At 38.6% G+C, this 22,415-nt stretch overlaps 4 protein-coding genes across 4 annotated transcripts in view; 1 reads left to right on the top strand and 3 right to left on the bottom strand.

Moving 5' to 3' along the window:
• Positions 1-300: 300 nt before the first annotated feature.
• LOC106953705 (L-lactate dehydrogenase A chain) lies at positions 301-6,013 on the top strand. Its single transcript, XM_015042658.1, has 8 exons — positions 301-409; positions 1,731-1,856; positions 2,486-2,603; positions 2,680-2,853; positions 2,954-3,127; positions 3,983-4,100; positions 4,691-4,814; positions 4,903-6,013. The coding sequence occupies exons 2-8, from the start codon at positions 1,731-1,733 to the stop codon at positions 5,065-5,067; spliced, it is 999 nt and encodes a 332-aa protein (XP_014898144.1). The 5' UTR covers positions 301-409; the 3' UTR covers positions 5,068-6,013.
• A 334-nt stretch (positions 6,014-6,347) lies between these two features.
• Positions 6,348-13,146, bottom strand: LOC106953701 (tumor susceptibility gene 101 protein-like). The gene is made up of 10 exons (XM_015042644.1): positions 12,736-13,146; positions 11,860-11,947; positions 11,699-11,764; positions 11,336-11,499; positions 10,576-10,702; positions 9,947-10,004; positions 9,104-9,198; positions 8,051-8,253; positions 7,727-7,966; positions 6,348-7,638 (listed from the first exon to the last, which is right to left on the bottom strand). Exons 1-10 carry the CDS (start codon positions 12,775-12,777, stop codon positions 7,549-7,551), a joined length of 1,173 nt encoding a protein of 390 aa, XP_014898130.1. The 5' UTR covers positions 12,778-13,146; the 3' UTR covers positions 6,348-7,548.
• A 1,309-nt stretch (positions 13,147-14,455) lies between these two features.
• Positions 14,456-16,210, bottom strand: LOC106953721 (tumor susceptibility gene 101 protein). The gene is made up of 6 exons (XM_015042684.1): positions 16,021-16,210; positions 15,836-15,920; positions 15,647-15,712; positions 15,344-15,507; positions 15,110-15,212; positions 14,456-14,970 (listed from the first exon to the last, which is right to left on the bottom strand). Exons 1-6 carry the CDS (start codon positions 16,060-16,062, stop codon positions 14,870-14,872), a joined length of 561 nt encoding a protein of 186 aa, XP_014898170.1. The 5' UTR covers positions 16,063-16,210; the 3' UTR covers positions 14,456-14,869.
• Positions 16,211-20,489: 4,279 nt separating this feature from the next.
• Positions 20,490-22,415, bottom strand: part of LOC106953713 (GTPase HRas) — a 20,674-nt gene continuing 18,748 nt past the window's right edge. Inside the window, exons 5-6 of the mRNA XM_015042670.1 lie at positions 21,637-21,761; positions 20,490-20,983 (exon numbers count right to left, since the gene is read on the bottom strand). Coding sequence (XP_014898156.1) covers positions 21,642-21,761 — 120 coding nt within the window. The 3' untranslated portion in view covers positions 20,490-20,983; positions 21,637-21,641. The remainder of the gene's footprint in view (positions 20,984-21,636; positions 21,762-22,415) is intronic.

Raw genomic sequence — 22,415 nt, 5'->3', positions numbered from 1 at the left:
CGCGTTTATCCCAAAAGATATATGTGGTGTGTGGAAGGTTTTATTTGTTTTTTTTTTTTTTTTTTTTTTTTTTCAATTTTAGTCTTCATGAATCAAATCATGATATAATTGCAAATGTTTTTTTTTTCTTTCCTTTTTTTCCAAAACGACCATCTTTCCATAGTTGCCCCGATCTGTGGCGCATCCTGCAGCAAACGTGACTCTCCACACGCCAGACGGCCGCAGCATCATCGTCCTACCCGACGTCCTCTTAATCATCATCATCAGCGCGCCTGCCACCGCCCCCAAACGGTGGCTGCCTTTAAATACTCACAGCCTTCCCGTAAGAGCAGCTGCACTTGTGCGGAAAGAGAGAAGGAGCCGTGACATTCCACCTCGTGTTCTCGCCTGATTAACTTAAACCGTAAAGGTAAGGCGATTTAAAATTGACCAACGATTCAGAGAAACATACTGTTTATTATTCACTGCCAATTTGGGTATCATTTGTTGCAATTTATTTATTTTTTTTAACAACCTGATGATCGGAAGGTTTGGGCGTCATTTTGCTGATGCCGCAGCTCCACTATTTCCCGGTGCTTCTCCTACAAATGAAACCACTATAAGACGATATAGTGGTTTTGTCATGTCTTGATGGCTGCAGCTGGCTGTTGTGATTTACGCAGTGGGTACGCCCTCTGTGTTCATATAGAGGTGACTACAGCATCCTGGCATGATTCTTGGTCATATTAGACTGATTCTTCTAAAAAGAAAAGCTTGACTAAAATTGCTCCTGGATGGGAATTATCTCCATTACAACGAAGACGGACCTTCACAGTTGCTTCGGTTTGTGTGAAAACCTGAAGAGCTCAACATGTACTAATCATCAAGCAGCTTGATGAGGGAGACATGTCTGTAGGTGTGATGCTAAATATCCATCAAGCTCCCCATACTTAAAAGGACTTAATGAAATGTACATAAAACATACATTGACTATCTTTTTTTCTTTTATTTTCTTTTTTGGCATTTTTTCCTAATTTTCTTACCATCTAACTAATTCTCATTTAAATGCTGCCCCCTGCAGGGTAAATTCGAGCCATTCTGACCTCCACCCAGTATGGCACATGCAGAGTAATCCTGTAACCCCCCAAAGAGTCTCCTCCTGAGGGGCAAGACCTCTCATTTGAGGAAACACTGATAGAATAATAATGAGAATGCATCCATGATGCTTATTGCAGCGTTCAGTAATGTGAAGAGTCACAACACCTAGAACTAAAAACCCTCAGCAGGAGGGGAGCCTGTCAGGAGCCCCCACTACGCGCTTGCCTTCATACTACAGCGGAAAACCAGCCTTGTCATGACGGTGACGTAAACGTCTGCTCGTGGCAACGCTCAGCCATGCCTGCCCAACCAGGAAGCAAGAGGCCGTGTGTGACGTGGGGAGGGGATGGTCCCTGCTGCAGTAGGTTCCCTGGGCATTGGCGATCACTGAGGAGAACAGAGGCTCTGAAGAGCCCCATCTGCATCATTGTGTGGGGATGAGACACGAGGGGGTTTGTGGTTGCAGAAATGGCAGTTGTGATGACCTAATAATGAAATCCTGGTTTCACTCAGCCTGCTGGGGAGGGGATGTGAAATAAGTCACGTATTCTGTGGTGTAACTCCACTGGTAAAAACCTGAGACTCTTAACACTAGTGGTTTGGCTGCTTTTCATCTGCCAACTTCCTTCCCCATGTGTAATTTATTTCCACAGATGTCCACTCAGGAAAAGCTCATCAGCCATGTGATGAAGGAGGAGCCAATTGGCTGCCGGAACAAGGTGACGGTGGTCGGAGTCGGCATGGTGGGCATGGCATCCGCCATCAGCATACTGCTCAAGGTGTGTATGAGCGGCTCCAGATCAAGTTTTATAGGAGTTTTGCAAACGCAGAGAGTTAGAAACAAACCAAGAAAATAGCAGCTGGCACTGAAAAGAAAATGCTGTCATAAATTGGTGCAGGCTGAAAACTAGAACTGGTGTGGTACAACATTTTGTGGCATTTGTAGCTGCAGAGGCATTTCATTTCATCAGTATTCTCTTACAACAGAGCACACAGCGAGGAGACGGTGGATGACAGAAAAAGCCTGTCATTAGTCCTCCATTTCAATGTAATTTGAAAATCTGAAAAGTGTGGTGTGTATTTTTATTTAGTCCCCTTTGTCTTGATAATACTAAATACATGTGTATTTTGTACGTAACGCTGCAGACATCCACAGCTTATGTAGTGGAAATGGACGATAGGGGAACTATTGATTGCATGGTCTTTGAAGCTGGTAGAGTGACAAGAGGAAAGCTAAAATTAGGTTTCAGTGAGGATCGTGACTGTAGCGTAGCTAGATGTGGAAAAGTATCTGAAGTTTATGAACAACACACAAACAATGATACTGGCTGTCACGAATTGGTCAATTTGAGCAAGCTCTTTGCAAGCTGTGACAGAACAAAAGTTTGACCCGCATGTGTAAACTCAGGATCTGTGTGATGAGCTGGCCCTGGTTGACGTGATGGAGGACAAGTTGAAGGGTGAAGCCATGGACCTGCAGCACGGCGCCCTCTTCCTCAAGACGCACAAGATTGTGGCCGACAAAGGTGTGAGACGTTAACATTAAGTCTGCCAGGAGAGCTCTTAACAAACCACGTCATGCCCTTTCTGTCATTTTGTCAGACTACAGCGTGACCGCCAACTCCAAGGTGGTGGTGGTGACTGCCGGGGCCCGCCAGCAGGAGGGCGAGAGCCGCCTTAATCTGGTGCAGCGCAACGTTAACATTTTCAAATTCATCATCCCCAACATTGTGAAATACAGCCCCAACTGCATCCTGCTGGTGGTCTCAAACCCAGGTTAGTCAGATGATCATGAGATTAGGTGTATATCCTCTCTGGGGGGGGTGGGGAAAAAATACTGGCTTATGTGCTTATCACGCATTTTGTACTTTTGCAGTCGACATCCTGACCTACGTGGCATGGAAGCTGAGTGGTTTCCCACGTCACCGCGTCATTGGCTCTGGCACCAACCTGGACAGCGCCCGTTTCCGCCACCTCATGGGAGAGAAGTTCCACCTTCACCCTGCAAGCTGCCACGGCTGGATCATCGGAGAGCATGGAGACTCGAGTGGTATGCAAGTCTTTCTAAAAATAAATCATCTTCTAAGTCACCTCTAGTTTTTTTTTTTGTTGTTTTTTTTTTTTAACACATCCATCTTGAGGTCAGACATTGACATACACACTAACAGCGCCTATTGAACAATTTTACATTTTAACAGCTTTATGTCATCAACAACCAGTGTGATCGGATCTTATGTTGTAGAAAACAAACCTGGGGCACATAATTATAAAGTGGAAGGAAAGGGACGCATGGTTTTCACAATTTAGGAGAAATGCAAATTTGAACTGTGCATTACAGCTTCAAGTATTTTGGAGTATCTCTACCAGATTTTCAGGTTAAGACTGAAATTTTGCCAGGCCTTTTTCAAGAATATAGCTCAAGATCAGTCATGTTGACTGAAGAGTGTCTGTGCAATTTTTCAAGTCTTGTTAGTCAATTGCATTTAGGTCTGTACTTTGACTGGGCCTTTCTTCAAGAATTCTTCTGCATTTAGCTTCATCCATTTTCTCATCAACTCAGTCCATGAAAATCACGAGTTCTTTGAAGAACAGCTGTAGTTACACCAATCTTAAATTAGACCTGATTACTAATTGGGTGTCTTGTGAAGGTAACTGCATTGGATTTAACTGGGATATCAGAAATGGGATGGAAGTGAACAAAGATGTAAAGTGCACTCATGTTTTCATTTGTACAAAAAATGTTATCCTTTCTTAAAAGGCCACAATAAGTTGCATTCAAGCTTGTAATTGTAGTGTTGGACTGTGAGACAGTTTAAGGCGCATTGACCCTTTTGTCTTTATACATCTTTACTGTGTGTTAGGACATATCTGCCAGAATGTAACAATCTAAATGTTGCTTCCACAGTGGCTGTGTGGAGTGGTGTGAATATTGCTGGAGTTTCTCTGCAAAAACTCAACCCAAATATGGGTGCAGATGGTGACAGCGAGAACTGGAAGGACGTGCATAAGAAGGTGGTTGATGGGTAAGTGTGATGCAGTCCTACTCACCGACTGTTATTCATTGTATTTAAATTGTTTTTAGAGCTTTTGCATAATGTAATGGTAAAGATTGGTGCCAGCTTAAACCTTTAAATTAAAAGTAGCTAATAAATCAATTTAACCAAACTATGAAGGCCCAACAATCTATATTGCGTTTCATGACTTTGCAGTGCTACTTTTCTGGCTGCTCCATGATGCAAAAGTTTACTCAATAGCTCTATTTGACATTGTGCCATTATTTTGTCAGCCACCGAATGTGACTTATCTTGGAGTAGCCATGTAGAACACAATAGGTTACCTTAGCATAAATGTCAAGGTATCAGATGTATTGAAAGACTCAAGTCTTGAACAAAGAAGGGTAAACTTTCCCAATGTGTCTCAACAAGAGGTACCAATTGGGAAAGACCAGCCAGCATGTGGTATTAATAATTCCTGTATTTTTAAAACTGGGTTTCTGTGATAATGCAGGGATTTATTTTCCATGAGAAGAAGGTGGAAGATGAGAGTGCCTGAATCTTGATCAGTTCAGGATGTTTGAAGTTGTTGTCATAATGATCTTCTCTGAACATTGCAGGGCCTATGAGGTCATCAAGCTGAAGGGCTACACCTCCTGGGCTATTGGCATGTCTGTGGCTGATTTAGTGGAGAGCATTTTGAAGAACCTGCACAAAGTTCACCCCGTGTCCACACTTGTCCAGGTACGAACAAAACCAAGAAGTGCATTTACATTGTCTGTAAAATGGAGTTGTTCTAACGGCCGATTTCCTTCTACTTTCCCTTGGATAGGGAATGCATGGTGTGAAGGATGAGGTTTTCCTGAGCATCCCGTGTGTTCTGGGCAACAGTGGCCTGACCGATGTCATTCACATGACGCTGAAACCCGAGGAGGAGACGCAGCTGGTGAAGAGCGCCGAGACCCTGTGGGGCGTGCAGAAGGAGCTCACTCTGTGAAGAGCTCTCCTTTAAAACCTTAAACACTCCTGAAAAATCCCAGCAAATACTCTGCGGTTGATCCCCCTCCTACTTTACCTCTCGTTTCTTTCCCAGAGCAACAAGACTTCTGAATATAATAAAAGTCGAAGTGTCTATAGCTAAGTCATTCAAAGATGGGTGTAACACTTATATGCTCGCACACTGTCATTTTGCTTTTCCAACCCCCGCCCCCCCCCCCATCCCCCACCTGTCCTCGTCCATCTGTGGCCAAGAAACGTTTACCCCCTGTATTTAAGGTCAATCTGTTTTGAGTAGAGTGGATATCTGTTTACGACTCTCTACTACAAGAACTTCAGACCATTGGATGTAATTTGTGTACTGTCGGTTGGTGTTTTTTGCTGCGTTCTCTGTGCACTGTATTTGTTAATTCTGTGGTTGTAACTAGTCAAATTTTTCCACTTGGTAATCTCTGTTTTGTAAGCGTAACAGAGACATTCCATTCTCTATAAGGAGTGACCATTACCAACTTATCGTCATGACAACACTGCCACATATTATCACGGGGCCAAAATCCTGTGATACCAAAGAACCTTTATTATTTAAAAAAATATGCAGTCCACTGAAGCAAACCTAACCACAAATGCACTGACATGTAGGTGAGATTACTGGTGGAACAGAGCTAATTTACCCAGAGAGCCAGTGGAGACTAGTCAGCCAGCATATTTACCTTTAGATGAGGTAAAAAAAAAAAATCTACAGTTCTGAGATTGTTTGCCCACAGAAATGCCCAGAGGTTTTATATTTAACTCCAAATATAGACTATATTATCCAAGGCTGTAATGCAGAAAATACATTAAATGCTGCTGCGTTCAGATATACTGTATCACTTAGAGAAACTGTTTCTGTCATGGCAGCTGGATATTTTTATTTGCTGCAACATCAAGTAAACCTGCCAGAATATTAACAGATGTCTGTCTTTTATTTATTTCCAGCTGGTGAAGCATCACTATGTGGCATATTTAAATGTCAAAGGATGCTGACAAATGGGATCAGGTCCTTTTTGTCTGTTCATATTATTTAAAGTCACAAAATCAGTGGTGCCAAACCAGACCCAACTAGCAAACTCAAAGCACTGGACCTTGTTTGTGTAAAACGGTTTTGTGGATGTTTAAAGGAAGACCTATGTCTTCCATAACTACTGCTTTCCAGTACTTTTCAAGTTTCTTCTTTTATCTATGAATAAGAACTGACTTCCAAAAGTTTGTTTATAAATGTTACTGCATAATAAATTCAGACAATTCATTAAATCAACTTTAATTTTTAATGCTTTACATAAATCTACAGATATAAAAGAACAGGTGGTCTATGGTTGAATTGAAAACAAGAAAAATAAGATTCTATGATACAATTCAAAGTGCATTTAGTAAAAGGCTAATTTAAAAGACAAAACTTTACATAACTTAATATATTGATTAGTTTAATAGTTCTTTTTGTACCCTTTAGCCCTCAATGTTATTCACAACATTTTAGTGAAAACCAAATGCTCTCAGCAGGTCTGAGCATAAGTGGAAAGCAAACATAAAGAGAATACCTTAATATTACAAATGCCAAGGCTGTACAAGGTGAAACAACTACTTAACTTAAATGACTTTTCAATGCACTCAAACTGATGTGTAAGCCTGGGTTTGTGAGACATAATCTAAAACATTTGGACTATCAGAAGGGGAAAATGTAGAGGATCAGAGAGTGAAGCAAAAACTGAAGCTCAGTAACTGACCCATATGTGACAGAAAGTCCATGTAGGTTACGATCTTCACTGTGTAAAAAATGATCTCTATAATTCCAACATTACAAAATATAACCCACAACTTCCATAGCATAAAACCTGAGGCCAGGCCCATGTCATTTAGGGGATCCTCTGTGGGTGTTTCTGGTTTAGGACAAATATTCATGTGGGAAAAGGAACAGAACTCTAAAACCTGTTCAAGCAGGTTTTTCCCCCAATATTACTGATGCTAACCAGACAAAATATCTAGTTGACCAAATTTATTAATGGATGGAGTGCAGGATGCTGTATGCAAATCACCAGCCTTAGTGGAAACCAATGGCAACTGCAGCATCGACATTGCTGTCAAGGAAGCTGCATGCACTGTACACACAAGGCTTTAACTCATATTACACCAGTCTCTCATGTGTGTCAAGCAGCTTCCTAAATCAACCACACAATGAAATTCACAAAAATACCAGGTTTTTTTTTTTTTTTTATGAAATCAAAGTAATTGCTGACCATCTGGATTGTGTTTGTGACCTACCATAGTGCCAAATATAAAAGAGGCCACAGTCAGACATTACAGAATTCTTCATAAATGCTTTTTCTCATTTTTTTTTGTTAAAAAGAGGCAGCTGGTTGGTATACAAGAAGACTGTAGAAAGGAAATAAACAGCAGGAAGAAGAGTAGGAGTGTGAATATACGCATGTTTCCGAGCGGTCATTGTGGGTCAGTACAGGTCACTTAGGCCAGCAGTCTTACGAGCTTTCTGCATTAGAGCTCGAAGCTGGAACTGTTTCCTGGACAGAAGGCGTACATGCTGCAAGAGAAGAAAACAAGAGTGAATGTGGAAACCACTACAGAGAACAAAGGTCAGCAGATACCAGGGATGCTCTTCACTGAGCTACCTTGAGGAAAACCTCCAGATCTATGACACCTCTGCGCAGGGCCTCTCCCAGGTAGAAGATTGTATCTTCAATTGCATTTTCTTCTGCATACAGATTCAGAATCTGCTTGTACAGAGGAGCTGTGGGCACAATGACATCATCTATATCATTGTTCTCTGATTGGTTCTCCATTTTCTCCAAGGCTTCGGTTAATTCCTCATCCTTCTTCTTCAGCAGCTCAATGTTCCTGTCAACATCAGTCTGTTGGAAGCAACAAAATTGGAGGACAATAAAACCTTAAAGGAGGAATAAAAGAGAAGAAGTACAACAGACAAAGTATCTTACCACTTCCTGGTCAAGTCTGGAGATCATCTCCTCCAGCTTCTGATGCCCTTTCTTTAGATCTTCCTCTGTTCGCTTCAGGGCATCCAGCTCTGCTTGAGCTCTGTCCATTTCTTCTTTCATTCTCCAGCGAAGTTTGTCACTTACGGCTGAAATCAGAGACGCGCGAATGGTGTCTTCGCCAATGGTGCCGTCCCTGGTTGGCCCTTAGGAAACACGGATTGAAAATACTCTGTGATACAGTGTGGTAAAACATAACTGCACCATACCAGCATGTTAAGCTTGGACCTCTCCACTTTGAAATTGGTGGTTATTGTAGTGTTTTAATAAGACTGAAAGAATGTATATTTAACACCATTATGAGTATAATATTTATATATTTTTTTATCTTTTCCATTATTATATTAACATTACTTGGACAGACTAGTTTAGAAGTAAACAAATCTGTTGTAAATGTAACAGATTTCTCTAAAGCCAAGAGACACTTAGGTCTGAAGTCAGCATCATTAATGTCTGTTGACTTTTATGGCAGGCAAAACCAGCTTTTTCCATCACTAAAGGAGTTGCCTAAAGTTCTTCCTGCATGCTGCTGAAGGAGCAGAATTCACCACTGTAGAACCGTCTTTGTTTAAGATATTCTGTGTGTGTTGAGACAGTCTGTGGGGGGCAGGGAGAGACCATCCAGCACTTTGGCCTTTAATACGCTCCACTCCAGTTACAGCTGTGGCCTTTCAGAAGCCACTCGGCATACCACTGAAGTCACCAGGAGGGTGAGAGAGTGTAAGTAAAAAGGTCAAGGGTCCTCATTTAGGGTTGGATGAGGAACATGGAGATTTAAAGAACTTTATGGATAAAATTAAGATATTCCATGACTTGAGATGCTGTGTTTTAAAGTAAATTAAGAACCAGATTAAGTGCAGATGATTACGGTTTGTGAATCTGCATATTTCCCCCAATATTAGCACAAATTTTGGAAAAACTCTGTTCAAGCTATCATAGATGCACGTACAAGAAGAGATTTACCTGAAGCATAAAAAGGCTACATCTAATACATACCCACTGTGGAGACTGGAGTCTGAGTTGGATAGTGTCCAGGTCCAGCTGTGGCTGGATAAGAGTTCCCAGGAGGGTACTGGTAAGCTGGGTAACCTCTGAAAAGAGTTGCATTATTAAAATGACAGTTCTTTATATTTTTCCATTTAAAAACAAAACTTTAAAGATAAAAACACAAGAAGCAAACTCTAGCTTATTTTTATTTTATTCTTTTGCTCACATGTTTTATTTTAAACTGTTTTGCCATAATAATGCTCTACTGTGTCCTTCTAAGATAAAAAAATAAGGTCATTTCTGTTTAACATAATGACTAATCAGTTGACAGTGCTCCAAACTCCCTTATTCCAGAACCAGAGATCCAGAGTAACTTTTGATCTAGGTTACCAAGTCAACTGAAAAGGATCAACTTGGATCAAAATCTCCATGAGTAATTTGGGTGAGCATAGACTAAGTTAACAAAATAATTAACCCATTAAACCTAGGTACACTTGGACTGAACTTTCTTGATCCAGAACTTGGTAACCATAAGAACCCTTGACCTAGTTAAACCAGATCACTGGGTCACTAGGACCAGCGTCCTGCTCCTTCAGAACTGGGTAACTAGGGAGATTCTGGACCAAGTTTACCCAAGATGAGCACTACTGTCCCTGTGTAAACTTGAACCCTGGTCTTATTAGGTCTTCATGTGAGTATTTATCTAGAGGTATGTATTGGTTACAAACGTAACCAATAATAAAAACATCTGTCTGACAATCCGATGAATAAAAACAACACAAAGTAAACACCATGGCACTTAGTTGTCAGAAAACACATTATGCAGGCTTTGACAATGTAGAAACATCTTACCCTGGATTGGGATTTTGCCCATAGGGTGAGACTGCAGGCATTCCAGGCATATATGAAGCTGAGGAAGACAAAAGGTATTTCAGAGTAATTAAAAAATATATTTTTGAGGATGAAATAGTTAAAAAACTGTAACTCCAGGGAAGATTTAGCTTAAGTCCTGAAGAGCTACCATGGTATGCGAGCACCCCCTGGTGCTCAAGGTAATAAATGCATTGCATGAAATATGATGGCAGGAAAGAGAAAGACAAAAGATGACTAGAAATTTTGATGCAAAGCCTACTTAATTAGAAGGACTGCTAAAAATAACCTTTTACCAGCTGTAAATTATAAGACTTTGTACGTTTTGGACTTTGAATAGTATTTGAACAATATTCTTACAACTTTCTTAAACCAGATTTAAGTAAATAAGTGATGTATTTAATAGCATATATCCTCTAAAAATCACGTATTATTTCATCTTTGTTACCATAAAGAATATTTACTATGTGGTCCCAAAAAGTAATCCTTCCTATAACAAAATGTGCCTAAAATAAATCATATTGTCACTGACATAATTGATGTGGCAAAAATATAAAAAAAACCTTTTAGTTATACTGATAGTTACTACGATGAAACTTTAGTTCACTTACAGTTCGGGGGTCCAGCTGCTTGAAAGCTTGGGAAGGGGGGTTGTGTGGTGGGACGGGAAAACACAGGCGGCTCCTCTCCAAACACGACAATCATCACCTGAATCAGGCCATACAGGTCTGACTGAGGCTGTAAAGCACACAGAGATTAGTTTTATGAACTAGGACAAAAACAAGTTAGAATTTTGTTTTAGTTTTCTTTCTAATCTGGATGTGGTGGAGAAAACCCTAAAATACTACAATTAAGTGGTTCACAACAGGGCTCTTTGCACTGCAGGGCCTGGCTGCCAAGTTTGAAATTCCTGATTTCAAACTTTGGCTGAAGTGGTGCTTGTAATTTCAGTCTCCGGTGTGGCAGGAGAGCATGTGCAGTGATATCGGTCCATCCAGGGCCTACCATATTGTTTTGCAAACATGTGTTACGTCTTGTAATGTTTGTAATAAATGCAATTCATTATTTTGACTTTGAATTCAGGCCAACTCCCAGAGGAGACTATTGACATAAATTATTGAAAATATTTTCAATCAATTAAAACTGGAAATCAGATTTGGTGTAAAAATGTAGTAGATTTTACTTTTAAGTCACATCACCCAGCCCTACTAGCTACTAATATGTTATGTGGTTTGAGCATTCAGCCCTAAATATTCTCAAAGCTTTCACACACGCCTCTTCAGGTCAGGTACAAACAGAACCAGAACTACAGATATCTAAAAAATATAATTGTAATTGTTTTATTATATTGACCGTTAACACCATACTTACATGTTTCCACTCATGTAGATAAGGGAGGTAAATTTTGCCATTGGCATCAATGTGCTTGCCCGTCTTAATCATCATGGTACTAGTTGGTTTTACAAAACATATAGGAGGGTTATATGGATATGTGTCCAGCAGCCACAAACACACTGGGATGTTGTAGACATTGCCTAGAGAAAAGTAAAACAAAGTGTACCATTAAATTAAAGGGGTTAGTTCGTGGATATTGTCCTCTCGCCTACAACCAGCGACTTTGTGCTGTTTATTAATTGCAGGTGGAATGTTATGTAAACTTAATGTGCAATTATGCTGCATATTCTTTGGCAGTTTTTTTTATTATCATCATCAAGCGAGGAAAAATTATTTTACCTCTATAACTCACAGGGACAGTCCCAGTCAAGCTCATTAGGTCTCTCGTTGAACCGTCATTAAACACTAGAACACAAGAAGATGCAAATCCTCATATGAGCATGCAGGGTAAAAATCGACCAAGCTGATAAAAATAGAGAAGTAGGTATAAGTTAATGTACCATAAGCATCCATAACCGGCTTCAGGTCCTTGTATTGGGAGATGACGTTGGTAATCTCCCGAACAGTCAGATCTCTGTATTTATATTGCTGAACAACAAAAAGAAAGGCGGTGAAATGAACGTGAAGAATACGAGTACGGCTTAGTTCAGTTAAAATTTCTGCCCACTGACAAAATTGAGCCTAAGAATTATTGTGTTGCTTTGCTGATGGCTGATAAAAGACAATATCTGGTTATCTTTAATTTTGTTCAATAGCATATGAGATACAACTCACTGTGAAAACTACAGCGAAACTGTAGATTAAGATTTATACATACCAATTTAAAATTGTGATTATATTTTTACCTCTACATAAAAGTAGATGACACTCATGACGAAGCTGAAACATTTATGCAATGATCAAAATGCGAGATTATTTGTTCATTTTGTGATGGCAAAACAATACACTGCCTTAAAGTTATTAGCACCTATATCAAAGCTATGAAACATCAAGCAAACTATGGTGGATTAGTTCAACATTGTAGATTTTCCTCAAGCATTACTTAGAGACATATTTTTATTATTATTATTAAAGGTACCAAAGTTCATTCTGTAAGGTGGGACATTAATAAATAAAGAATATGATCATGTCACAATCTGAAAATTGCAGTTGACGTATAACGTGCGGCTAAATATATTTTTAGAAGTACAACTCGCATTAGCGTGAGATATCTCGACAAAATGGATCACATCATTGTACCTGTAAAGCAAAACCTTACATTGTAACAAAAAAAAGCTGTTTCCTGGACCGTAATTCCGCGGAATATTAGCCTATTTACATTAGGTCATGGTCATATCTAGCTAACGTAACCCATAGCCGTTGAGGGCAAAGCCTACCTTCAGCATTTTCTTCAGAGCGCTTTCGTTGACAACCGCCATATTTCTTGACGTGTATTTAAATCGCTCTTAATAATAATTGGAGTCTGAACAGTTGATATTTTATCCCAGCTGCTCTGACAAGCAACATAAACTGAAGTTATTAGCTAGCAAGAGTTAAATGCTAGGCTAATAGTAGCCTAGCCCAGAGACGACTACAGACAGCCCTCGCGTTTCCTTAAAAATATTCCAGGTCAGTTCAAGCAATATCTCTGAGTTACAGCTTAATAATAGTCCACTTAATAACCAGTATGAAAAGCTGAAACAGCAAATTGGGAGTTCTAGAAAATTATACAAAACTAGATTCCGACGGTGTACAAAAGAAATGTCCGGGTGTCTTCTCAACTATTTCCGGTCTGTGACGTTAGGTGTTGTCGTTAATGTTGACGTCTTTTTTCCGTAATTAGCTTGCCGTAGGTTAACTTCCATACAAATTTTTCACTCTAAATTTTGACTGTGTAAAAATACCTATTAAGTTGCTAGAATTAAAAGAAAATGAAATAAAATAAAAATGATTTTCATTCATAAAATGAAATGAAATTTAGTTGACTGTAAATAAGTGATCAGCAAAACCAAAAACAAGTCTGAATTTCAAAATCCAAGTAACATGCTGGCCAAAATATAGGGTTATAAGTGGTAAAATTTATCACAAAGAAAATATTTGTAGAAATAAAATTAACAAAAATAAAAATGTGCATGTTATAAAAAAAAGAGCACAAACAATAAGAAATGCCATACCTAGTTTTTCTCCATACTCACTAAAATGAATAGTTTTAAGAATTATTAAATGAGTGTAGTCTAAATCCCTGTGAAAATGGTGATCATTTCAGAATATCTTCCACTGTTAATATGATGTATCCTAATCCAGTAGCTTGCCATCATTAGCGTATGAATGTGTGAGTGAATGGAAATAACAGATTTCATTGTAAAGTGTCTTTGAAGGTCCTGAAAAGCTCTTTACAAATCTGATTTCATTTCATGAATTCAGTGAAAAATAATTAGTTCAGTCTTGGGAACTAAAAGAAAACTGTGATAAGTGAGTTGAGGGTACACACCCTTAAACCAAAGCACCTCTGATCATTTATTCATTCCAACTTCCTTGGTAGAACCCATATTTTAACTTGGCAATGTTTATCCTCTTTTCCATTTAAAGTTTTTTTCAAGTTTAGAAATCTAAATTAATGAAGATATTTGAGGTTACCTAGGCAGCCAAGCTAACACAACCTTTCTTTGGATATTTCTCCTCTAGATTTGTTGTTGTTGATATACCAACCTGATCAAAAATTAAAAGGCCAGTAAATGAAGTATTTGTATTTTGCGTTGTTAAATCAGAACCCGGGTTTTATCAGGCATTTTCACAATAAATGTCGTTATTGTTTTCCATTATTCCATCTCTGAAAGAATGGAAAATCAAACTGTTCCATAAATTCTCTCCGACTGTTTTTTCTAATAAGCTTCCTGTTTTTAACATTTTGTCTCAAGTAACAATTCTTCATTGAACTATGTCCCATATTATCTGACACACATGTAACAACAGTGATTTCTTTGTAAAAGTATTTTATTTACACCAAGAAAAGAAATAATTCTTATTATGTCTTTAAAAAGTTGTGGTTAAAAGTTACAAACATTTCAAGCAAAGTAACTTCAGTATAAAAGATGAAAAAAAACAACTTATCAGCTTGAACAGTTCTATTTTTTTATTCTCTCAAAACATATTTGCAATTAAAATAAGAATATTTACATGCGTGAGCTGTATCTGGTTGTATATGACTTCTGTGTTCAAAGGTCCATGTAAAATCACCAGTCAGTGCAAACAAGGTTTTTTTATAGGCTGGTTGTAAAGTAATTCAAGGCAGTGTGAAAATGGTGGATAGAAGAAACTAGAAGACTGACAGACAAGTCATTTCCACAAAACCTAGCTAAAGACTGTCCTAATGTTTATATGTAAACCTTTAGCAGACAACAATGTACATTGTGCTGTTTTGGTTTTGATTTTCAGTTAGTGGGCGGTTTATGCGTTTTAAGCCTATCTTTTCATAGAGTAAAACGCCATGTTTTTTTTTTTAGACAAATTGTACAAATATACACAAAAACACTAACAATTGGTTTCATTTTCATGCTGGAAAGGTTGGCCATCTCCTCTGGGTAAAGACATGCAATATCTCCCATCTGCTTCTTTGTGGAACTGCAGCCAGCCTAAATAAAACAACAGCTTACAGTAAATAACATGTCAAACACACAGTTATGATTTCAAAGAGGAAAGATCATTGTTGGCCAGTGCCAGAATCGGAAAGACAGCTGGTATTTAACTCAAAGCTATTGGTGTGTTACTTACATGAGGCTTGCTCAGGTTCTGGATTGGGACGCATTGCTAATGGAGGAACCTCTCCAAACAAGATAGCCATTACCTGCAGTAGGCTAGATAAGTCACATTGACCCTGGCAGAGGAAAGAAAAACATCTTGGTGAAGTGTGAATTTCACTACCCAGAAACAATAACCTAAAAATATAGATTTGCTTAACTGAAGTCATAGTTTAGTCAATTAAAAATAACTTCTTTTTTTTTTTACCTTCCTCCAATCTTTCAAGTAAGGTATTGTGACCTCGCCATCACTGGATATGTACTTTCCTTTGACAATAATCATTTCACGTGTGGGCTTCACATAACACATCGGTGGAGAATTGGGGTAGTTTGGCTCAAACCAAACACTTATGGGGATGCTGTAGGTCTTGCCTTACATAAAAACAGAGGAAATGTTATAAATATAACTCAGGCAACAGAAAAGTGCACTGCTTTATGGTCTTTCACTGTTGGTAAAGCAACAATAATGAGGTTATCTGTTTTACATGGTTCAAAGTACAAACTGAGTTACCTGAAAACACCACAGGAATGGTTCCTGTAAGGCTCATTAAGCTTTTTGTGGTTCCATCTTTGTACACTGTACAAAGTAAATCAAATATCAGATAAACGTAATATCAGATGAAATTATAATATATTCTGTTGTATAGATTCATAGTGTTAAGACTGACAAAACAATTTGAGTCGCTATTTTGTCGCATACCGTACTCATCCACCACAGGCATGAGGTTTTTGAAGTAAGACATGGAGACGTAAATTTGATGAGCCACATGTTTTCGCTGATATGCCTTTAAAATAGATACAACAGAGCAAAGCTATGACAATGGTTTTAAAACTGAAAAAAAAAAAATTGCTCATGGCTATTAGTTAAACTGAAAAAGAACTTACCCTAGGGAGCATTTTCCTTATCATTTCCTCATTGAATAACATGATAAATTTAGATTTCTCTTCGAAAACCCTTCAAAAAAGAACAAAAGAATGAGAAAGGGCCTCTCTTTGCAATCAACTTTCAACCCTACTACCTTGAGGACAACCTCCCGTCTTTTATAACCCTGGACAGCCAGGAAGTGAACAGACCCACAATTATGCAAATGACTAGATATACAAAGAATGATTGGTCCCATGTGGCTTTGAAAAACAAGAAAATGTGTTTTCTTTTTAGATCAGTTTTGCAATGCAGCAGCCATGAATGATTTTGCTTTTTAAAGAAAAAAAATCTAAGGTAAGTAATTCAGCGCTGCCGTTAAGGTTGCAACATAACAGTCAGATATAGCTAGGGATAGCAATAAAATGCTGCTACCAGAACAAAATTTCCTATTAAAAAGCCTATGACAAATTTTACTTGCAACTAAGATTATCTTTTCCAAGACTCTTACAAGAGTAATATTGTTGTATAAATGTTGTCTCCAGTTGAGGTGGAGCAATAAATTAAAACACAATAACAAAGATGACCTATTTTAAGGTCAACGGCATAGCTTCCTTTAAGATTTACTGATAAGGGAATATGCACTTAAAATGATCTTTCTTTAGGTTTTAAGTTTATATTAAAAACTATGGTGTGTGCATTTAACATGTTTTTGCAGATTGTACATGTGACAAACTCTTTGTTTTAACTGTATTTAAATGTTCTTGACCCACTTTGCTTCACTATGTTATCACATTTTGCAATCCTAATCAGGCATAACAGTAAGATGACCTGCCCAATACTTGTGCTGATTCTCTTCTTGTTCCCAAAACAGTCCTAACCAGTTAATAGACTAATTAGAACTCTGAGGGTGTGCTGTAGAATCTGTTACCATGATGTTAGCAGCAAACCTGTTTAAGTCATGTCTAGTTTATTTAGCATCCAGATTTAGCTATAGCAACACAGCTATTCTTACAGTGGTCCACACCTCACATGATTCATATATTTTCAAATAAATTCACAGGTGTTCTAGTTTAAACAATACATTTGAAAAACTCAAGTAGTGAGGAGCTTAATCTTAGCTGAAAGCTGTCCTAATGTCATGCATTGATTGGATGTGTTTGTTTAGCACATCCAGTGTATGACCTTGATTTTTTTTTTTTTTTTAACTCTTAAACCGGTCCTGAATCTTTTTTTTTTTTTTTTTTTTTTTTACCTTTTGTCAAGACTTTTTATATTGCTGAAAGAGCCAAAAGCCATGTCCCCCGTCATTGGATCACCGTCCTTGGATACGTTTGATGCAAACAAAACCAGCAGTTATAGAGATGCTTTGACCTAGATTTCTGGGTATCCCAATGTGGACCTTGTCAAACTTTCTGTCTGAACCTCTGTAATCACAGAAAGGCTATTTATGCTTTCTCTGAACCCAGTTGGGTTTCGTCTCTGGGTTCCTATATGGCTCCCACAGGTATCCTGTCTGTCCAACAATGTCACTGTGAGGCTGGGGCACTGCTGGATCTTTAGTGTGCTGTAGTCCAGACATTGTTGTGGTTCCTCTCTCGAGAATCCAGAACCGAATTGCGAAACGATGGTATTGCTAAATAAGATGTCTCGTCTCAACCACAGGCAGACCAAGGCAAATAAAATAATCATGCAGGAACTTTAGAGATCAGGTTGTAAATAACAAATAATGCAACTTAACCCAAGTTGCCCAACAATCCGTGTATCTATAAATGAATGTGTGCGCGTTTGTAAGTGTAATTAGATGAATGTGGATTTAGAGTAAAGCACTGGAGTCAGAACCAGAAAAGCTCTTTGTGAGTTCAGCCTATTTGACATTTTTTTTTAAGTGTCTTTTAAGAATTTACATTTAAGCAGATATTACATGTGCCTGTTATTAAGGGCACAGTTTTTTTTCTTATAACAAATCTTTCTTTTTAAAATTGGTCTGATGTAATATTCTAATTTTAAATGTCATGCTTTCCTCTCAATTAACAGAAATAAAGGCCATCTTTGTGAATATGTTTCACAAAGTGATACAATTCTTTAAATAAATGAACCTTTCAATAATATTCAAATCTATTGAATGACTTTGCAGTGTTCTTTACATCACCTTTTCACAATGCTATGACCAGCAAACAGATCTATATCTATATAAGCCATTTATCTTGCTCTATAGTTTGGTGGGATGAATACAGTCCACAGCCTTTAATTTATTCATTTCACGCAATACACGCATCGGCCCGTAGGTGGCAGCAGAAAAAAAGAAAATTAAAAGTGGGAAAGATTCATCTTGACATCTTTATTCTTGTCCTGCAATACATTTGCCACATTTTTTTTTAAAGAGTAAATACATTTTAAATAGCTACACAGCTGACATTTTCACAAAATTCTTTCACGCCTCTATTCCACGGTTTGCAAAGGGAGAAACGAGCCTTTGAACTCGTTACATTTGTGCAAACCATCACCTGCCCCATCTCAATGGTCCATACAGTCTTTGTCATGCTTCCCAAAGTTTTAAACAAGTCCGAATGATGTAGGTGGCCGAGTTTTGCAACAACATGCTGCTGCTTTTTCTAATGTGATGGGGGGCTGTGGGGAGGTTGTGTGCATAGATTTGTGAGACTATGATTATACTATGGGTGAACTGTTGTAAAAATAAAAAATAAAAATAAAGGGGGGAGAGGTCTTACCACCACAACTGTAACTCCATGTTACAAACTCCAGTTTTTTCACCCCCTCCCCCCCAGTTAAAGGTGGGGTCAATGATAATCCCCTACATCATCTCCATAATCTTAACACAAAGTGTCTTTCGAACCAAATCTAAAAGACCCAAGCACATTCACAGTTTGTGTCTTTTCTCTGGAGGAGAAACGAACAAGTAATTAAAAACAAACTGGCCACCAGAATCCACGTGATAACCAGACTGGTCAATATTTCTGGTTTTTGACTGTACAACAATCAGCTAAGACCAGACGCAATATAAAATGCAGCCAAGTAAAAATTGAAATCATTCACTGAAACCTGAAAATATGCCCAAGATCCACAAGTGAAGCAAATTTCAAAACCTGCTAAAGACATTTCCACAACTGATAAATCAATCCGGTAGATTTTCATAGAATGTAATTTTTTTTAAAACTAGTTCCATTTTGGGAACAGGTTTTATACCAGTTCATTTCTCACTTGACATGCATGTCATGTATTTTAACAAGTAAATATCCAATCCAGAAAGATGCTATTACAGAAGAGCAAAAACATAATAATAACCTGTAGTGTTTTTTGTTTTTGTATGATTTTGTTTAACACAATCATATATTTTCAGATCAATCAACAAAGAAAATAGCAAACATCACCTCTGGTAGAGCTTGCTGCTAAGCATGAGGTAAAAACTAGATAAAAGATAAGGCAAAAATAAACACATAAGTCTCATTTAGGCAGCAAACGAATTAGTTATGGAGAGCGCAAGCCTAGAAGCATTAAAAAAAAAGTACAAGCAACACACTCCTGTAAACCACCATCAATCATCTGTTTCATACATTAGTCCCACATGTACAGTAAATATGGTTTCATAAAATAAGCACCTGACTTGCTGTTGCCCCCTTAAAAGAGCTGTAGGTGGCAGAGAAAGAGGAACTTGAGGATAGAACGGTGTGTGTGTGTGTGTGTGTGTGTGTGTGTGTGTGTGTGTGTGTTTGTGGCAAAAAAAAACAAACTGACGGACTCTGAGGCAGGACTTGTGCGCTACAACAGTCTGCAACACCAACTTCTGACACACCTTACTTTGGCTGCCAGGACAAGTTAGATGAGCCCTTCCTGGACCTTGGTTCCTGAGCCTTTATGATTTAAACAAGCAAATCTTGCAGTCTGAGAAGAGGAATCATTCACGAGTAAGCGCTGTAAACACTAGTTACAGAAATGAAATGTTGACGTTTTGCACGCGCCGCAGCTTTCCTTGTGAAACCAAACTGAAATGGAGAAGAAGTCTAAGGAGGTGTATTTCCAACACTTGAAGTTTGGAGGGTGGAGTTCTATTGCACCAGAACGTACGTACGCTAGCCGTCACAATTATTATTTTGCAAAGACATTTCACAATGAGACATTTGTAATTAGTGAATGCAGCTGCATCCTTGAAATGAGCCCATTTTAGTAATCTCCCTTCAACACGTCTATCCCAAAAGAACCTTCTACCATTTCAAAGAGAAGTCAATAAAAATACCAAAGCAGGTGGCGTGTGAAATAAGCACTGTTCCAGTGGCTTTCAAATCTACCAATCACAACAAAAATCCACACTTTTCCTTTACAGTTTACACTAATTAGTAAGAAAAAAATACGTTTTTTTCTCTCTCTCTTTTTTTTTTTTTTTTCCCAGTAGAACAGTCCAATAACAGGAGCCGCCCAAGGAAACCCAGCACAGGTAGAGTGAGTGCATGGAGGCTGATTATTTATGCAGTGTGACAAGAAAAAGTAAAAGTTCTTTCCAGTTGTTTTCCCAAATGAAAGTCAGTCAGTACTTCCAGAGGCTCTGTAGGGAGAGGGGGATTAGGTTTCAAGGCAAGAGGGAGGGAGTAGGAAACACCCCCTCTTCACAACCAGTGTCGAGACTGAAAACAATAAGTTAGCAAGAGAAACGTGGAGCAACACAGCTTGTTCCAAGTCGTTAGTGGTGTTGCTCACAGGTCGATGCAGACCAAAACAAAACAAAAAAAGGGGTAAGAAATTAGGAGATGGGACCAATCCAGTTCAGCCAGCCACTCGGGCAACAGTCCAAAAAAAAAATCCTCTTTTTCATAAGAGTCTATGGTTCAGTCAGCCGTGTTGGTTTCCTTTATGAGCTTTCACTTCAGTCATCATCCTTTAGTTAAAGTTCATGTGTCATCTTTAGGTTGTTTAATCCGTCACTTCTCGACTTTATGCCGCAGCATTTCTCCTCAACATGTAAATGGAGAGCTGAAACACAAAACAACAGAAGACGGCACTGAAATGGTATCATTTCGGGGAAAAAAACGAACAGAATTCTGTATTCAGTCACATGCAGGACCGCTGAACGGTTTATACACACGCAACATGGGTATGAAAGTTATGGTCATTTTGGAATTTAAATGATGCAATTGAAATTTTTTTTTTTTTTTGATTTTCAGTCTTGAAAAGCAATATACCCTATCGTGCTGGATTCCATATTTAGAAACTTGTGGAGGGACACTGAACCAAATTGGGTGTGCGTAATTTTGACCACATGTGGAATAGAGGGAAAATCCCAGACAAACTAGAGAAGTCAAGCTCTGTCCTAAAAATACATTGTTTGTTGTATTATTAGAGAATTAATGTAATGCAACAATTATTTGCTGAATCCTTGATTGTATTGAGTTTGAGTATTGGGCTAATTACCCAGGGTGCACTCTGGCTCTTGCTCGCCGACTGCTGGAGATAGACACTAATCCCCACAACTATGCACAAGATGAATGGATGGATACTTTAATATGAATTGTTAAAAAAAAAAAAAAACACACACACACAGTTTCCATACCCATTCATACCCATGGTGTATGCAAACCTTTTACCGGACCAATGGAGGGACAGTTACTGAGTTCATAATGTTTTACCTGCATCACGATACCACACATCTGCAACTCATACAGTCCTGGCCGCTCTCATCAGGTGGGTTCAGCTTCCTCAGCTTGTGCTGCCTTATTTCCCTCACCAGTGTGTAGAAGGCATCCTCCACTCCCTGCCAAGCACACACAAACAGGGTTACAGAAGAAATGGAGGCTCTTACCACGAGAAAAACCAAAGGACCACATATGTATCTTTTATAACTAGCAGCAGGTGTGCACATCAGCTGATAAAACTACCATGGCAACCCCATTCGCCGCTTTATGGCAAAACCGTGATCTACATGCTAAATCTTTGGGTTGAAAATGCGAGTGACAAAGAATCAACAGGTTCCAGCCTGAATGCGAGTGTATAAGTGCCTACAAAATAATGTGTGACAGTGAGTCACAGACAGTGGGAGCTTTGCTGCAACTGTTCCTAAGAAGGCTTTATAAATGATGTAGCTCTACTCTAGGCCAAGGTAAGCTAGCCATGACTCACCGCCTGCAGCATAATAAAAATGTTCTCGGCTACAAAAATTACATCACACCACAGGCCGTGCACCGCTTTGTGTGCTTGAATATGTGAAAAGTAAAATGCTGAGACCAAATTTAGAGTGCTGCCGGCTGTAATGGATCCGATTTCAACGCATAATGCAAATGGATATTTGCCCAATTAATACATAATACAAAATATGACTTGAAGGTTTGCGGAAATGGACGGGGGGGGGGGGGGGGGCGGATAATGGAAAAAAAAAAAAAAACAAAAAAATAAAAAAAAAAATTGCAAA

This window comes from Poecilia latipinna, unplaced genomic scaffold, assembly GCF_001443285.1.
Source record: "Poecilia latipinna isolate Pla-1442-1.1 unplaced genomic scaffold, P_latipinna-1.0 Scaffold34, whole genome shotgun sequence".
NCBI lineage: Eukaryota > Metazoa > Chordata > Actinopteri > Cyprinodontiformes > Poeciliidae > Poecilia > Poecilia latipinna.
This window is presented reverse-complemented; position numbering and strand designations above follow the sequence as displayed.

Coding starts and splice junctions, on each gene's coding strand:
- LOC106953705 (XM_015042658.1), top strand. CDS start 1,731: ATGTCCACTCAGGAAAAGCTCATCAGCCATGTGATGAAGGAGGAGCCA. Junction 1,857..2,485: donor CCATCAGCATACTGCTCAAG/GTGTGTATGAGC, acceptor GTGTAAACTCAG/GATCTGTGTGATGAGCTGGC. Junction 2,604..2,679: donor CAAGATTGTGGCCGACAAAG/GTGTGAGACGTT, acceptor TCATTTTGTCAG/ACTACAGCGTGACCGCCAAC.
- LOC106953701 (XM_015042644.1), bottom strand. CDS start 12,777: ATGGCGGTTGTCAACGAAAGCGCTCTGAAGAAAATGCTGAAG. Junction 10,005..10,575: donor AGCAGCTGGACCCCCGAACT/GTAAGTGAACTA, acceptor TGTCTTCCTCAG/CTTCATATATGCCTGGAATG. Junction 7,967..8,050: donor CCAGACTTGACCAGGAAGTG/GTAAGATACTTT, acceptor TGCTTCCAACAG/ACTGATGTTGACAGGAACAT.
- LOC106953721 (XM_015042684.1), bottom strand. CDS start 16,062: ATGTTATTCAATGAGGAAATGATAAGGAAAATGCTCCCTAGG. Junction 15,213..15,343: donor ACTTGAAAGATTGGAGGAAG/GTAAAAAAAAAA, acceptor TTCCTCTGCCAG/GGTCAATGTGACTTATCTAG. Junction 14,971..15,109: donor AGAACCTGAGCAAGCCTCAT/GTAAGTAACACA, acceptor TGTTTTATTTAG/GCTGGCTGCAGTTCCACAAA.